The following is an 18296-nucleotide window of genomic DNA, read 5'->3' on the forward strand; positions in this document are numbered from 1 at the left end:
GTAATCGCGGAAACCAATAGAAGGCGCTCTCTGGCTACTAACTGCAGGGTCTGCAAAGCGCTCTGGCCAGAAATGCATCTTAAAATGATAAATTTCTTCTTGGATTCACCGCCAGCGTCTTCACAGGTGTTATAACGGGTCACTGCACTTTTGGCCCGCTAGCCAATGGGTGCACCTCACAATAATTCCGCACGAGTGGTGAAAATGAAGAAAAAATTGAGTCGATACAATACCTCTTCTGTGAATGCCTTGCACTTCAAAGAAGCCGTGCTGAATATCTCGGCGATTATCTCTTTAAAGACCTGGGAAATTTGCAAAATGTTTCACTGGAGGGACTACTACAGTTACCTTCTTCAAAAAGATATAAGTGGTTCCAGCAACTTAGTTAGGAGTTGGAAGTCAAATACAGTACAATCATGCAATGGGCCTTAGAGGCATCGAGTATCTTGTCTTAGACAAGCAATCTGGCTGAGCGAGCATAATCTACATTTTTCGTTGCGCGAAGCCTCATCAGCTTCGACAGCACCATCTTTCTTTTAGTTGTTGAGCTTTTTTATGTTCTACATTTGATAGATACATAAATCTTAGATTACTATGCAACAAATTTATAATTTTTTCCGTTTCCTTTCTTTTCATCTATTTACAGAGTCTTTGGCGCAAGAAATTGAATTGGAGCGCAAGTCGCGCGCCGCCAATGCTGAACGCGATGTAAAGAGTCCACTCACTGATCGTCCGCCAGCATACTACAAGAACTCGGTGCTATTCGGCAGCGCCAATTAAACAGCATAACAAAGTGAGTACTCCATGAGACGCATGGCGAAGTAGTTGTTCTACCGACGGCAACATATTTTTCTTTTGTCAAATGAAAATCAAATGAAACAAGAATTTCGGTAAAAAGAAAGTGAAAAAATGGAAATTGAGAAAGTTTAAAAAGATTAAACAATTTCTTAGCAATGATCTCAAAGTGCAATCACTGAAAGAGTGAAAAATGAATAAAGGGCGAAATAGAAGGGGAGAAGAAAATTATAACTGCAAAAATTGTTAAAAATAAAAAAAGGTGGCAGCTGCTTTAAAAATCGCATAGCAGCACTCAGTATACGAAATGAGGGTGGCAGAAGTGCTTACAAGCGTACATAAATAAATATGAGAGAATAAAAATATTAGGAATTTTTAACAGCATTTACGAGCAAAGAAAAAAGGAGTAGCAAGTAAAAGTACTTACTAAACTAGTTACCAGTGCATCGCTTGCGCAAGTAGTGCATGTGTATATAGTCAAAGCCAATGCCGAGGAGCGTTTTTAATATGTAGCTATTTATTTTTAGTTTTTGCGAAAATAAAAGCTTAGCGAATTTTTTCTTCGGTTTAAAAAAAAATAAAAAAAAAATAAATAATTGGCGCGTACACTTCTGTTAGGTGTTTGGCCGAGCTCCTCCTCCTATTTGTGGTGTGCGTCTTGATGTTGTTCCACAAATGGAGGGACCTACAGTTTCAAGCCGATTCCGAACGGCAGATATTTTTATGAGGAGCTTTTTCATGGCAGAAATACACTCGGAGGTTTGCCATTGCCTGCCGAGGGGCGACCGCTATTAGAAAAATGTTTTTATTAATTTTGCTTTCACCGAGATTCGAACCAACGACCTCTCTGTGAATTCCGAATGGTAATCACGCACCAACCCATTCGGCTACGGCGGCCACAAAAAAAAAAATACATCTACTAAAATATGGATTAAATTAGAAACTACCTACAAGTACTAGTAACTGTAAATGTGTAAGCATATAGAAATGTGTTAAAAATTAAGAATGGAAGTATTCAGTGCGTAAACAATATTTGTTCAGTCGTTTTTGAAAAGCGCTTTACGTAAAAATGGAAGGAAATTTAAAATGGTCATACACCTAAATTGTACTTATTACTAGGTAATTAGTTTCCTAAGCCAGTAAGAACAGCTTTTTTGTAGTAAGTAGGGTAGGTTACCTTTTAACTATCGTTAAGATTGCAGGTGCATAGAATTGCTGATGAGTTGGATTTTAGTAGCATACTTCTAGGGTGCTTGGAAATGTGCTACTCGTATTTAGCTTCCTTGATACTGAATGGCTTGTATGTGTGACTGCTAGTTGAGTAAGCGAGATAGAAATACAGACACATGCATACATACATACATATATTAAGGAATGCAATAGGCATAACAATTGGTTAGAACTTCAATGCTGCTTCACAACCAAAACATTGTAGTGTAAATACGCGCATACACACATACATAGCTAACTTTACACTTATGCACATACATACATGGGTACGAGTTTTCGAGCGAAATTTATTATTACGTGATCCCAGAACTTTTGTAACGACCAGGTGTGAAGAGATGCAGTTACATACCATTAAAAAGCGAAAAAAGAAAAAAATCATTAACCAGTTAAGCGTAATAATGGCGTGCAAAGCTATAACACGAAATAGATTGAAATGTAAAAATAAAAACTAAAAACCAAAAAGTTCACAAAATAATTCAATTGATTGAAGAAATAATTAAAAAATTAAAAACTAACAAAACAAAAAAAAATAATAATAATTCAAGAATTTATACCCAACGAATTTCCTTGATTTATTTTAATTTTTTTTTCAATCCGTTTATGAAATCTATTCTGACGCGGATGTTAGAAGTGATTTCAATAAAAAATTTTAAAATTTTTAAAACAAAAAAACTATTTCAGTTCTGGCATCTAGTAATTGAAAAAAATAGTTTTGTAAGCAAATTTAATTAAAAAAAATTGTTTTTTGTAGTTCAAATTAAGCTTTAAACTCAACTCACTTTAGAATAAATTAAAAAATTTGGTGATAGATGACACACAAGGTGGCGCAAAATTAATCACCCTATCGGAAGATTTATATCTAATTTTTGAATATTTGACACTTGTGAACTATCCACTTCACAAACAAACAGACAAGCAATAGAGCATGGCATATTTATGCTTATTTTTTGGTCCAATAATCGGTTGGTGTTGTTGTCGCAGCGTGAATGTCAAATGCGATATTCTAATCGTGACGCGCCAACTGTGAAAACATTTCTGCGCTTAAGAGCCCGATTCGAATAGACTTGAACCAAACGGACGTGACCGCCACTACGAACAGTCCGGTCGGCCGAGCATATCGCGGCTGTGGCTGCCGATGTCGCTGAGAACGAAGAAATATCAACTAAACGACGGGCCATTCAATCGGGCCATAGATTAAATTAGATTAGATTTGTGGGGGGTTGGATAAATCCAAGCACTCAGTCAGTAGACCATTGTACTACACCCGGATATATTTCAGTAGAAAGAATAGAGATAGGAAAGATAAAAAGTGGGTGGTAAGACATAAAAATTAGTTTCAGGTGACTCTTCCACAAATCTCTTGGATTCATTGATGAATTTTAAGAGATCCAGAAGAGGAAGAGTATGAACTTTATCCATACTCAGTATATCGCAACTCAATATCCTAAGTCTGATTCTGGAAAATGCAGGACTGCTACAGCGAAAATGCTCCGCAGTGTCTTCATCCTCAAGACAGCATATCGGGCTGTCTACGACCCCCATGGTAGCCATATGCTGACCACAGACTTTGTACCCTGTGATTACACCCACCAGCACTTTCAGGTCCTTTCTGCTGAGTTTTAGGAGAAAGGTCGCTATTTTCCTGTTTGGTTCTTTCACAAAGCACTTGGCTACTCTGCGCGAGTTCAACTTACATCAACGTTCTCTATGGGTAGCCCTCATGAAGTCGTCCACAGTCCACAGTTGAATCGATGCGAAATTGACACCTCGAAAGGGTTCAGGGCCTAGTGGCATACTTGCAGAGCCTTCATTAGCCAATTTGTCAGCTAACTCGTTCCCTATAATTCCACAATGCCCAGGCACCCAAATAAGACTAACTTTGTTTTACAATTTTGTCTTACATTCACCGACTAACTTCGAAGAGCAGCGTGGGTTAGACCAGATGAACCTTGCAGCGAAATGTAGTCAAAAGTGAAAACAGTAATTTGCTTCAGTACGCCTGCTGACCGAGTCGCGAGTGAATTTCTGTGAAGCCATCCACAATAAAAAAAAACGAAAAGGGCGTTTTTGTGTCGAAAGTTATCATGAGCTACGAGAGGCATTTTCGCTTAAGCGGTCACGTCTTTTTTTGAGCACTGAAAATCCGCGTATGATGCACAAAGAGCCATTACATCCACTCAAAGCCACTGTGTGGTACAGTGTTCCCTTATCACCCAGGTGATTGTGCCGGACTTTTTTGAGGACGGCATCGGTTATACCGACACTGTTACTGTCGAACGCTACATACAGGGTCATGATAAACAACTTCTTACTGCCGGAGCTGGATGCGAGGGGCTTGGTGAACAGGTGGTTTCAACAAGACAATGCAAAAGCACACACACACAGCTCGAGCCGCAATGGATATTGTGAAGGCAGCATTTCCTGGTTGCGTAATCTCGCGTTTTGGCAATTTGGCATGGTCAGTAAGATCGTCCGATTTAACCATCACAAACTTCTTTCGTTGGGGCTACTCAAAGTGGCGGATTTATGCCAAACAGGCTCCAGCTCGCACAATCACAGCCCATAAGGAAAATATTCGACAGGAAAACGCAATAAAACGGTCACAAAAGTGTTCAATGCTGGCGGCAGCCAGTTAGCGGCTGCCATTTTTTCCACTTACCATAAAAAATGTTAAAGGTTGAAACAAATAAAGTTTTCCATCACTCAAAATTATGTTTTCTATTTAGGAAAAAAGTTAATCAAAAACAAAAATGGCTGATTAATTGTGTGCCACTTAGTATTAGCAAATACTAGAGTGGCTATTTATACTTCTCGCCTAACAATGACTTATTTTCTTTTTACTTCGCGAATAGATTATTATTATTTTTTTTCTTCAAAGTAAACTTCCACAATTTGGAGGCGTTGTTCTGGCCTCAAAACGATTATGACTTGCCAAACATTACTGTACAGAAATGTCAATACAGTTTGTCATTCTCAGCTGTCAAACCATCGATGTCATGGATAACGGTAGTTCTCATGCAGCTAAAAAAACACCCGATACCTACATAGCATGCTTATGAATGAAAATTCAGTTGTCAACTACCAAATGACAGTTGTCGTAAGGCAGCGATGGAAAAACTTCGGTAAGACAGACATGTTTTAAAAGTAAAACTCGTTGCCTTTCCGAAAGTATTTCCTTTCGAAATTATCTGGGCTCAACTACATACTTTTTATCACCAATGTTCATGAGTTATCCTATGGACGCCCTATGCTTCACTAGGAATTAAAATTAATATGAATCAAGGATGATAGAATACCAGGTTGCGCCTTCCCAATGCGCTGTCTTGTCAGAGCCCATGAATAAACGAACAAAAGGAAGGAGAATTGCATGTTTGGGAAGAGGAAGAGTAGGCGAAAGCAATGGAAACAAACAATCACAAGAAATTGCGCACGCAGATATTCTCTTGCCACGGCGTCATCCGCATAAAAACGCAAAAAACTGCATTTAAAGGCATTCTTATAATTTGTGCTTTCAAAATTTTGGCAAGCTGCACTTCATTTCCATTAGTTTGTTTCGTTGAAATCTCACGAAGCACAATATTACCAAGCCATTCACTGATTTTTCAAAAGCATCTAAATTTCTCCGCTTTTTGGTGGTTTTGTATAGGAAAGGGACCTGACGTCAGATTTGGGCTGAAGGGGTGGTCCGCAAACTAACTGAGCAGTCGTCACTCGTCAGTGATTTCTCGAGACCAAATATCAAAGCAGAGGAAGATTAAGCAAGGTGTACCGCAGGGTGGTGTCCTTTCACCCTTGCTGTTCAACTTCTATATTATCGAAGCTCTCCCAACCACCAGAGGGAGTCTTCCTGGTTTCATACGCTGACGACTGCTGGTCTGTGCTCCAAAGTGAACAGCTACCTCACCGACCTTTCTCGCTTTTTCACTGCGAGGAATCTCCAACTTTCCCCCGCTAAATCCACGCCGACACGCTTTACCACCTGGACAAAGGAGGTCAAATTGTCCCTAAGGGTAAAAGTCGATGACACACCAATTCCGACGGTAAAAAAACCCCAAAATTTTGGGTGTGATCTTTGACAGTTTGCTCTCCTTCTCAGCGCATACAACCGCAATTGGCACTAAGATCTAAAATCGCAACAAGGTCCTCAAGTCGCTTGCCGGCAGCACTTGGGGCAAAGACAAAGAACTGTTGCTATCGACATTTAAGGCAATAGGCCGACCGGTTCTAAACTATGCTGCGCCTGTCTGGTCGCCTGGAACTAGTGACACGCAGTGGATAAAGCTACAGACTTGCCAAAATACTGCCATTTGGATAGCGACCGGTTGCCTCCTGATGTCCTCTATTCAACACCTTCACAACGAGGCACAAATGCTCCCTGATGCGCCCTATTCAACACCTTCACAACGAGGCACAAATGTTCCCTGTAATGGAGCACAATAAACTGCTCAGCAAGCAGTTCCTGATGGGGTGCTACCGCAGGTTTCATCCTTGCAGACACCTGCTTGAGCCAGAGCCGCCTCCTAGGCGCGTCAGGAGACACCTTTTAAACTATACCGACGAGATCCAGGAAAGAACTGACAGAAATCTACTAGACCAGACAGTATTTAGAGAGTCAATAAACGACATTCACCGGGAGACCGTCACCACCTTCTTAAGCTCCCGCCCTGTGAATGCCGTAATCGGAGACCAACCACCACCTATTGTAGATGAAGAGCTCCAGCTTCACCGTGAGACACGCGCAACACTGGCACAACTACGTTCTGGATACTGTAGCAGGTTAAACTCCTACTTATTCAGAATTGACCCCGACATACCAAACATATGTCCGGCATGCGAAGATACTCCGCACGACACTAACCACCTCTTCACATGCCCCCTTATACCTACTCATCGAACAGCCCTCTCCCTCTGGACCCAACCCGTCGAAACAGCACGTTCCTGGGCCTACCTTTAGATGAGCCAGCCGAAGACAACCGGTGATATACCTTACACTGAAGGGGCTTCTATTACTGTTAAAACAACAACCACAACGTTGTGTAACTGTTTTGGGTAGACGCCACCTTCAGTACTCAAATCGCCTTGTATAGTATATAACCTTTTTGTATGAAATTAGTTTTTATTGATTTCAAAGACAAAATTGTTCAAAAATAATTACAATTTTAACATATATTCACTTTAGCTCGATATGACCACCTTTTGCCTTGACTATAACCTTCAAACGGTCAAAAAATTAGTTGCATGCTGCATGAATGTGATTTTGAGGTATTTTGGCCCATTCTCGTATAATCGCTTTTTTCAGCGCATCCATACTGGAATATTCTTTAGTCCTCACCTTGCTCTCCAAAATGAACCAGATGGAATAGTCCATCGGATTTGCGTCTGACGAATTTGATAGTCATTATGTGGACGAAATGAAGTGTGAAACTTGATTTTTTAGCCATTCTTGGTTCACACGAGCTTTATGAACCGCCGAAATTGCCGAGTCCTGTTGGAACGTCCATGGTCTACGACCGAAATGTGTGCGTGTCCACGGCTCTAAAGCAGCTTCTAAAACATTTTTTCGATAATAAGTCGCATTCACTTTGACACCAGGCTCGATAATAACGATTGGAGAGCGTCCATCAGCGGTCACTGCGGCCCATACCGTTACTTGCGATGGGAAATTGCTTCGAGTGGCCATACGTAGGCTCAAATTCTCGTATGAGCGTTCGGTCAAGTAAACACGATCGTTTTGAGTGTTTATGAACTGCTCAATTGGGAATTTTTTTTCATCAGAAAACACAAAGTTAGGAGATTCGCCACGTTCGTGCAAGCGCAACAACTCCTTTGCTCTTTCGCACCGAACTTTTTTTGCTGGGGTGAAAGATCGTGTGCTTTTTGGAACTTGAAAGCCTTGATCTTGAGCTCATTTTTCAATATGCGTCGAATGCTGTCTTGCGATATTTTCAGTTCTTTGGCCATTTTTCTTCCACTTCGACGTGGAGTATCATTGTAACGTTTTATAGTGCGATCCACAAACATTTTATTCATTTTGAGGGACTGAGCTCACGAACACGTTTGAATTCTATCACAGAAAAAAAAATTCAACATGAGATGCAAATGCTTTTGATGGCTTATAAACAATATATTGAACTGTCATTAGAACAATTTTGACGTTGATGTAATGAGCTGTTTTACAGATACAAGCAGTATGAAGTTCATATCGTCCCCCTGTAAATCAAGTGAGGAAAAATTTCAAAATATAAAATAAAATAATACTAAAAATTGCCTACTTCAGTCTCTGTGCATTGTTATTTTTCAACAAAGTGAGATTTATTGCCATTTATTATTATTTTGTAATGGAAATTATTGCACGCGCATTCTGATAAAAGCTAAAACCTGGTTATGGAATATTAAAATTTTTGTCTACTCTTGGAAATTATATTAATTTAAGCAAATCAAAAGGTCTTCTGAAATATAGTAAAATAACCAAAATACTCCATCAATCAACAATAAAAAGCGTTTGTTAATTTTTTTGCTTGAAGAAATCTCGAAATTTTATATTTCGTCAAATTGTAAATATTCTCAACACTAAGTTGGGGCTTTGCGCTCAACTCAATCTTAATAAAATGTCGACATGTAAAAATATTTATATTAATAGTTCGAAGTTTGCTACACCGCAGAAAGTTGATTATAAATTGATTTTGATTGATTTCCTTCACAGTTTCCGAGATAAATAAATTGCAAAAGCGAGAGTCTCATTCAAATAAATTGCTTGCAAATGTATTATAAAATATACGAGTATACATACATACATATATCTATATTCATATAAATGATGTAGGTTACAAAACCTTAAGTGACAGTATTTAATGAAAATTATACAAAAATTTATACTAAAAAAAGTATGTAAAAAAAAACCTTAAAATCATTTTGAAAATTATATTTCCAATAAATATTAAACTAGACACGATAAGCGCATTAAATAATTGAAGAAAAAAACAGAAAAGTATTTAATAATTACATTATAGAAATATGTACTTAGTAAGCCATTATGTAAAAATAAATTAAAAAAAACACTAAAAACAATGATTGCATTAACACTAATTAAATACAATTAGACTTAATAAATGAATGCATCTGTAGTTATATTAACATATGTAAGTCACGTACACACACATGCATACAAACAGCCCATATTATTACTATAAATGAATACCAACAAACATTCAATAACTTACATAGCATACTTACATACAAACATAGTTACCCATTTGATTGCTTCGCATTGAAATGCAAAATGAAAACGCAAAAAACGAACACAAAAACAGAAAAAAATCAACTATTATTGAACAATGCTACAGTAAAAATAAATTATTATTACTATTATTAAAATAAAAAAAATAAAAAATAAATAAAAAAAAACTGTTTTTTTCTATTGCATTTCGGATATTCATACCTGTACATGCATACAGATGCACAATAGGATAAGGTAAGTATTCTCATTGGTAAGTAAAATGAAAAAAATTATATTCATAAATATAATAAAGTATACAAACGACAGCAGTTGGTGATGCCCTAGCGCTTTTGTGCTACATCCAGTGCACCGCCCACTGACAGACGATAAAGATAATAAAAAAAATTCGACTCAGTTTCTACAGAGTCGTAGAAACCGAATTTCAGGAGTAGTAGCCCAAGCTATACAGTACACGCTCGATAACGTGAACTAATTCAAACCAAGGCAGTTCACGTTTACAAAAGTGTTCACGTTTTGGAATGCCCAAAAAGATTAAGTAAATATATTTTTTCACATTTAAATTTACATTTTATTCTTGATTTCGTTACATATTAATTGAAAATTAAGTCATTTGATGGTTTTATTTAAAAAAATCAGTCATCTTTTTTGTATCTTCTGTTTTTCTAAAACTTGAAGCACAGCTTTCTCCCTTAACCGTCTTAGCGTACTCATATCATTTTCATCGACGTCTTCATGACCAGCCCATATTAACGCCTTGTTGCAAATTTCAACTGCTTCAGTCGGCTTAATTTTCTCCAGTTGCTCTGATCATCGCTGTCATCATCGGATTCGTCCTCTTGTTGATGATCGTCATCTACATTGCCCTCCTCGATATCTCCGTTCCATTCATGAATGGCTGGTAACATGAATTCAATCTGAAATTTTTAATAAAAAAAAGTGTTTTCAATAACCCACACACATATCTTTGAGCATATCTGCGAGCACGAACGAACCTCAGGATTTACACTAAAGGGTTTTTCAATAAGGGCGGGTAGATGTTGAAATGGAATAAAATGGCGTTTGCTGTGTGGCACGTAGCGCCGTCCTGCTAGAACCACATGTTGTCTAGGTCCATATGGTTCAATATGGGCCATAAAAAAATTGGAAGGGCCACCACGTCTACCGAAAAATGGGCGCAATGCGCGCAACGTTTGCGTTAATGAACATTAATTTTGATAATAATAATTTGAACGTGCTGTTCAATCGTGTAACTTGCCATGATGGTTTGGCATAAACAACGGAATAATAAAAGATTTGACAGATGTCACCAAAACAAAATGGCTGCCACAGGGCGCCAAAATTGACCCGCGCCAATTGAAAAACCCTTTACTAAGGAGATCGACGGTGTTGCTCATCAAGGTGCGAAGCTCAGCTTCCCATTTTTCTATTAAAACCGCCAACGGAAAATTATCTTCGGGATCATCTTTGTTTGCCGCAAAATTTAAAATACTATTCCAGCACTTAGCTAATGTTGCTTCACCGACACGAAACCAAGCCGCATCCAACAAATTTATAGCTGTTTTTATGTTAATTTTTTTCAATGACTCGAGCAAATCAGACTTTGTCGCTGCTATTGAAGTTAGAAGGCTTAGTGATTTTTGTTGCATTCTGATCCATCGGTTGAATGAGGGGAGTAACGTTTTGTGGTATAAACATTGCCGAAATTTGCTCATTCCCTGTTGTCAGTTCAGCTTCATTTGGGTGAGAAGGAGCGTTGTCGGTTAGGAGGAGAGCTTTAACTGGTAAGGCTTTCTCCTCCGATGTAACCTTAAAAAAACAACAAGGAATATTCACCTGTGGAACAAATGACTCATGAAACCATTGCTTGAAAATAGCCGGCATCCACACGGATTTCGAGCTTTTATAGTCGGTGAGACACTGAAAGTTTTTAAAGCAGCGTGGATTCTTCGCCTTTCCAATTACCAAAAGCTTAAGCTTGTGGGATCTAGTGATGTTTGAACACCATAAAAACGTGATTCGCTGCTTCTCGGACTTTACCCCTGGGGCTCTTTTCTCCAATCTTGACGTTTTCTGGACGTTTTCTCTGGCAAAAGTCTCCAGAATAACCCCGACTCATCTGCATTATGTAACTGATCGTTGCACAACTCCAATTCGGCCACTTTAGCTTTAAATTTTTCTTTAAACGGATCCACTAGCTGAGGCTGCGAAGACAGTTTTTCGCCTGATATTTTAAGAAGACGAATACCGTACCTCGTCTTGAATCCTTGGAGCCATCCATCACTAGCGAAGAAGTTTGCTTCATTTTCTTTAAATTTTGCATGCAGTGTTTTTGCCTTTTCTTTCAACATTAGAGCACTTACTGGCCAGTTTTTATCTCGCATTCGGATAAACCAACGATAAAGAGCTCTCTCCATTTTGAAGAACGCAGTGTTTTTCTATTTCCAGGTCCACAATACGTGTTTTTTACGCATTTTAAAATCATTTGCTTTTTCGTTTTAATGTTACAAATTGTTGATTTAGCAACAATAAAATGCTTATTTAATAATTAGGGGATTCCCCAATTTCAGAATTACTTGAGATCAATGTAAACTACATTAAAATAATTGTAACGTTTATTGTTCATGTTATAGAGCTTTTTGGGTTTGTTCACGTTTTAGAGTAGTCAATGCACGAAAATGTCTGTTCACGTTTTGGAGTGTTCACGCTTTAGAGCGTTCACGTTATCGAGCGTGTGCTGTATAACTATTATACTAGGTGTGTTAAAAAAATTAGGTGAATTTTCAAATATCGTGAGCTACATACATTCGACTTTCAATTATTATTTTTTTATGTTGGTACACTCAACTCGAAGATATGTTCACGGTTTCAGCAATAGAGGATATTTAGTTTGTTTGTGAGAGGCATAAATAAGTCAAGTGTTTCGAGTGTTCGGCGATTTTCTGCTATCGAAAATAATGGATCAAAGAAGTTACATCAAATTTTGTGTAAAAAATGGAATTAACAGCTCAAAAACACTTGAAATGTTGACAGTGGCATTCGGATGAGATTACTCTGAGTCAAAAAAATGTATACAAGGGGTAGAAGCTTTTTGCAGAAGGTCGAGAAGATGTGAATAACGACGCTCGCTCTGGACGCCCCAGGACCTCAACAACCGAAGAAAATGTTGAGAAAGTGCAGAAAATTATTATGGCGAATCGTCAGATCACAATTAGAAGAGTTGCTGAGGATGTCAACATATCGGTTAGCTCACGCAATGCAATATTTTCTGAATTTTTGGAGATGAAGCGTGCGGCAGGCAGCGAAGTTCTTTCCAAAATTGCTGAATTTTCACCAAAAACAACGTCACGTGAGCATCATTCAAGAGTTGTTGAATGACGTCAACGATAATCCAGATTTGCTTCAAAAGGGTCGTAACTGGTAACGAATCATGGGTTTTTGGTTATGACATCGAAACCAAAGCCCAATCGTCCCAATGCAAGAGTCCTGGAGAGCCAAGACCAAAAAAAGCACGCCAAGTTCGATTAAATGTCAAGGTTTTGTTCACTGTTTTCTTCGATTACCATGGCGTAGTGCATCAGGTGTTCTTACCACAACGTCATGTGGTAAATAGGGAGTATTACCTTGAAGTCATGCGCCTTTTGCGTGAAGCAATACGAAAAAACGCTCGGAATTGTGGAAAAAAATTCTTGACTTTTGCGCCATGAGAGATTATTTGGCCAAAAAGAGCACCGCTATCATGCTTCAGCCACCGTACTCACCTTAGGGTGAGCATTACTCTGCCACAGTCCGGCTTTCCCCTATAACCTAACCTTGAGTAACCTTTAATAGGTTTCAAAGCAGCATATGACGGCGTTGTATTACTATACAGTTTGAAAACTCCAATTTTATAAAAAAAATTCAAAAAATGTATCTACGTATTGCTGCAGCTAAAAATTTTGTGTCGAGGTATTGATATGTACTAAAGATTTCTCGTATTTTACTAACCTTCCGAAGATGATTCCATTTGGTTTTGTTCAATTTACTCCATTACAAAATCTTTCAAATGTGTACAACTTTCACTATTCATCGACAGTAATACGATGCTCAAACGAAGGCCACGTTGCGACTGAAAATACAGAGGATACTTAGGGTACAGGACGTTGCTATGAACGGTTTTCACTACTCAAGGCATTACTGTAGCCAACCCAAAGACAAAAAAACTCTATCTAGAAACTTTTTTTTCGACTTTTGGCCAGCTTTTTGGGAATCGGCCGCACTGTGCGCCCTAATTTATGTAGAGACAAGGTGAAGTCCAAAATACGCAAGACTGAGCTAAAATAGAAACGACAGGAGCTTTGTTCTGATGGTAACACAAACGACATGTCAAATGTGTTCATAATTTACTTAAATTTTTGACATTTACGAAATGGGACGCTATACGATTGAACAAAATTGGGAAATATTGAAAACCTATTTCCAGAATGGTGAGTCTTCTTCTTCTTCCGCGGTTACAGTAAATGGCGAGCGTTACCGTGACATGCTCAATGAGTTTTTGTTTCCAAAAATTGAAGAGGATGACATGGACGACATTCGGTTTCAATAGGACGGTGCAACTTGTCACACTGCCAAAGCTACGTTCGAACTTTTGGCTACCGTTTTTGAATTCCGATATCAATTGGCCGCCTCGGAGCTGTGATTTAAGCCCGTTGGACTATTTTTTGTGGGAAGCCGTTAAGGACAAATGCTATGCGAACCATCCAGAGACGATTGACGCTTTAAAACACGAAATCGAAGTTGCCATTCATGAAATTGGAGCCCAAACAATCGAAAATATGCTTAAAATTGGGTTGATCGAATGGCCTACTGTAAAACCAGTCGTGGCAGACATTTGAACGATATTATTTTTCATTCATAAATGAAATGTTCAATCTTCAAAATAAAAAAAAAAAGTTTGAAAAAATATTGATGAGTGTTTTTTTTTTATAGCCGATTCAAAAAGCAAATTTTACATGGCTCACCCTATAAAAGCTTTTCGAAAGAGTGTTTCAGGTCATTGACCGGAATGTCCTTCAGGGTGTCGGGACAAGCCTTTGGGATGGCCTCTACGGATGCAAAACGTTTTCTTTTCATGACCAAATGCAATTATCCGAATCAGTAGAAGCCACAGGGAGCCATATCAGGCGAATACGGTGAGTGATAGATGGTTCAGACTCGATTTCTAGTCAAAAAATCAGTCGCAAGAGTGGATCATTGAGATGGTGCATTATCATGCAATAAGCACCAGCTTTCTCCTTCACGGTATTCAGGACGAATTCGACGAATGCGATGCAGCAAACGCTTCAAAACACCAAGATAGCAAATTGCATTGACGATTTGGCCCATTGGCACGAACACCTTGTGGAAAATTCCCTTGGAATCGTAAAACCAAATGAGCATCGACTTAATTTTTGACTTCTCCAAATGCGTTTTTTTGTATTGTGGCTTGTCTGGGACCTTCCATTCGGCTCTTTGACGCTAAGTTTCAGGTTCATGTTGCGAAAACCACGTTTCATCACTAGTTACAATATTGTGAAGGAAGTTCTCATCTTTTCTCGCCTTTTTATTGAGGTCTTCCGAATGTTGAATTCTGAGCAATTTTCGGTCCTCAGTTAACTTGTGCGAAATGAAACGTGCACAGACCTTTCGTAATCAGTTAAAATGCGATAAATCGATGTTGTGGAGATATTCTACTCCGATTCTATGAGTTTTAACAATGATTTCGGATCATTTGTGATAAATTTATGAGCAATTTCGATTGAGTTTTCGGTAATTACTGATTTTGGGATTTTGGATTTTGGAAATTACTGCCCATTGTCATTTGTGTCTTCACAACCATCTCTGAAACGTGTAAACCACTCATGAGCTCTGGCACGAGATATACGGGTGGCTGATGAAAGCAACACCAAAAAAAAATTGAATAACTTTTTTTCTTTTTAAGTTATCTGTTCCATTTTTGTCTTAATTTGCAGATTGATCTTTAAAATTTATTAAAATGGATAACTGGGACACGCAAACAAGAATTTAGATAGTCCGCCGCTATCACGCACTGGAGTCCGTAGTTTTGGTACAGAGAGAGTACAGGCGGATGTTTGGCGGCGATCCCCCAAGCAGATGGACCATAATGAGACTGGTGAATAATTTTGCTGAGCAAGGAACAGTCGCAAGAAGGCCTTATCATCGAAACCCACCAGTTCGGACGGAGGAAACGATCGCTGCTGTAGCTGCAGCTATACAAAGCAATCCAAGGGTTTCAACAAGAAGCTTATCTGCTCAACTTGGTGTCAGCCGACAGTCTTTGCAAACAATAATGCACAAAGATTTAGACTTATTTCCCTACAAAATTCAAATGGTTAAGAAACTGAATGCAGCAGACTTGCCGATTCGCTTGGAATTTTGCCAGAAGATCCTGCAAATGGTGGAAGAAGACCAAAACATGTTAAACTGCCTTTTCATGTCTGATGAGGCCCATTTCGATTTAAACGGCAATGTGAACAAACAAAATTGTCGAATATGGAGTACTTCTAACCCACAGATACTCCACGAGACGGAATTGCATCCTCTTCGCGTGACAGTGTGGTGTGCGGTTTCGTCACGCTGTATTGGCGGGCCTTATTTTTTTGAAGAAAATGGTCACACCGTTACGGTTACTGGAGACCGTTATTTGAAAATGCTGAAAGAATTTTTCTATCCAGAACTACGCCGAAAGAGAATTCCTTTCAACTCTGTGTGGTTTCAACAAGATGGGGCAACGTCTCACATAGCCCAGACTGTTATGACAGAGTTGCGACGAAAATTTCCCAATAAACTGATTTCAAGAAACTCCGAATTTCGTTGGCCCCCCAGGTCGCCTGACCTTACTGCACCTGACTTTTTCTTGTGGGGTTTATGTAAACAAGAAGTTTATAAAACAAAGCCAACAAATTTGGATGAACTAAAACAATCCATTCGAGCAACAATTGCGGCTATACCTGTCGCAACTCTCAAAGCAGCAATGAACAACTTTTTACTAAGATGCCGCACTTGTGTCAACGAGCATGGGGGTCATTTAAATTCAATTATTTTTAAAACTAGTTAAGCTACATTTAATAAAATTTAATGACCTTCAACTTGAAAAAAAAAAATAAATGAATTCCATACACTAAAAAAAAAGTTATTTGAGTTTCTTAATGTAGCAAAATTCATCAGCCACCCTGTACAATCATAGCCATACAATTTGTTCATGAATTCAAATGTTCCGGTAAATGTTTTAGCGGTTTTAAAACAAAATTTGATATTAGCTCTTTGTTTGGAGTTCATTTTTGTATCGACGGCACAAACAAACTGACACCTTAGACACAATAACTTCGCTTGCACTGAACCGAGTGTCACCAAGCTTTCACTGGAAGTCAGCTAAAGATATAACTTCCAACGCACTAACTCATTAAAAAGATGGCGCCATCAAAAACGACGTCTTGTTTATTTTGGACTTCACCTTTGTGTGAATCTCCCGCAAGCAAGCTTAGTCTTCTAACACCATTAATCGTTGTCTGGTTCCCATCAACTTGATAATCCACCAAAACAGTAACTAAAAATTAGACAAAATAATTCAGTTGATGCAAATCCATCAAAACATTAAAGTTTTAGAGTAGCGGAGCAACATCTTCAGTTTGATTGGGTTGAGTGATTTATGTGTCGCCCGTCTGGTGAAGTAGGCACGAAAAAACGTAGCGGCATGAGACGAGTACACACATCATTAAAAAATGTACTAAAAAAATAACCAAATACCATTTCGATGTGATATCTGTGTATGTGTGAGCATAAATATTCAATTTGGTTAAACGAAAGCTTCGCGCAAGACAAATTTAAGCACAGACGTGTTTTTGGCAATGAAACGTTTTTCGAAAATATTGTGATTATGATTATTGGAAAATTGCATTTAATTCACAGTTAAACGAACACGTACGAAGCAAAGATCAATCGATATGAACACAGCAACATATTTATGCATACACAAACATACCTACCATGGCACACATATACACACTCGTATGCACACAGGTAGACGGTAAACTTTTACTGTCTCATATTCAGTTATTCGCATGTGAATAAAGTGAAAAAGAAAAGAAAAATACAACGGGACAAAACGGCACTTAGACACCGTATAAACTTAAACTTGAGGAATTAAAATAACAAAAGTATAAGGAATCGCAATCTTAAAGGTTTGAAAACTGCAGCTTCACTTATTGAGGCTCCTCAGCGCGGTTTAGGCGGCCAAACGCTTGTCATGCGGCAACGCACGAAAATGACCTCAATTATCGATTTAACTTTATTATTGGTTTTGAAATGTGGCGTTCGTTAGTTTGCTACAAAAATCGTATGCACCTTTATCCCGCTGTCTCTTATACATATCTTTATACCTACTCGTATGATCAACATATTCCACTGAATAAGGAAAATATTTTTATTTGTCCCTCACCGAATGGCTTGCCTTTCACACAGATGAAATATTTTCATGCATAAACACAAAACATCCACCTAGCAGTAAATCGAGATAAGTCTTTTCAGACTAAGTTGCTCAGTTGCTCAAACTAGGAAGGATTTGAAAGCGACTTGCAACGTTAGAAAGTATAGATGTTGGTAGAACACGGAGTGATATATTACGGTTATAGCTAGCCTTTACATGAGAGACCCTAGATTGATGAGCCCCTTGATGCCCAATATACGGTGCACGAATAATAGTGAACTGATTCTAAGGCCGTTAGAATTTTCAAAAAATCGATTTTGTTTTTATTTTATTTTCTTAATGTATGTACATATAGTTATTTAAGACTACACACAAAAAATTTAATCTCGTTCCAGTGAATATTTTCGAAGTTACACGAAGTTACAAATTTGAATAGGCGTTTCAGAGAATTTTTACCCTATGTAAAGTGCTTTTTAAACTTTAAATGCGTTTTTCTCAAAACCGTGTTTTCGAAGTCGGTGGACACAATTTCTCAAACATGGCTGAACCGATCGTCTTGAAATTTTAACACAA

At 38.3% G+C, this 18296-nt stretch overlaps 1 protein-coding gene across 5 annotated transcripts in view; it reads left to right on the top strand.

The window, feature by feature from the left end:
• LOC128863714 (uncharacterized) overlaps positions 1-1644 on the top strand; it is a 100307-nt gene extending 98663 nt beyond the window's left edge. For all 5 annotated transcript variants that reach the window (XM_054103011.1, XM_054103014.1, XM_054103015.1 and 2 more), the window contains one exon: positions 647-1644. In XM_054103011.1, coding sequence (XP_053958986.1) covers positions 647-780 — 134 coding nt within the window. In that variant the 3' untranslated portion in view covers positions 781-1644. The remainder of the gene's footprint in view (positions 1-646) is intronic.
• Positions 1645-18296: the final 16652 nt, after the last annotated feature.

The sequence above is a fragment of the Anastrepha ludens genome, chromosome 5 (assembly GCF_028408465.1).
Source record: "Anastrepha ludens isolate Willacy chromosome 5, idAnaLude1.1, whole genome shotgun sequence".
Lineage (NCBI taxonomy): Eukaryota > Metazoa > Arthropoda > Insecta > Diptera > Tephritidae > Anastrepha > Anastrepha ludens.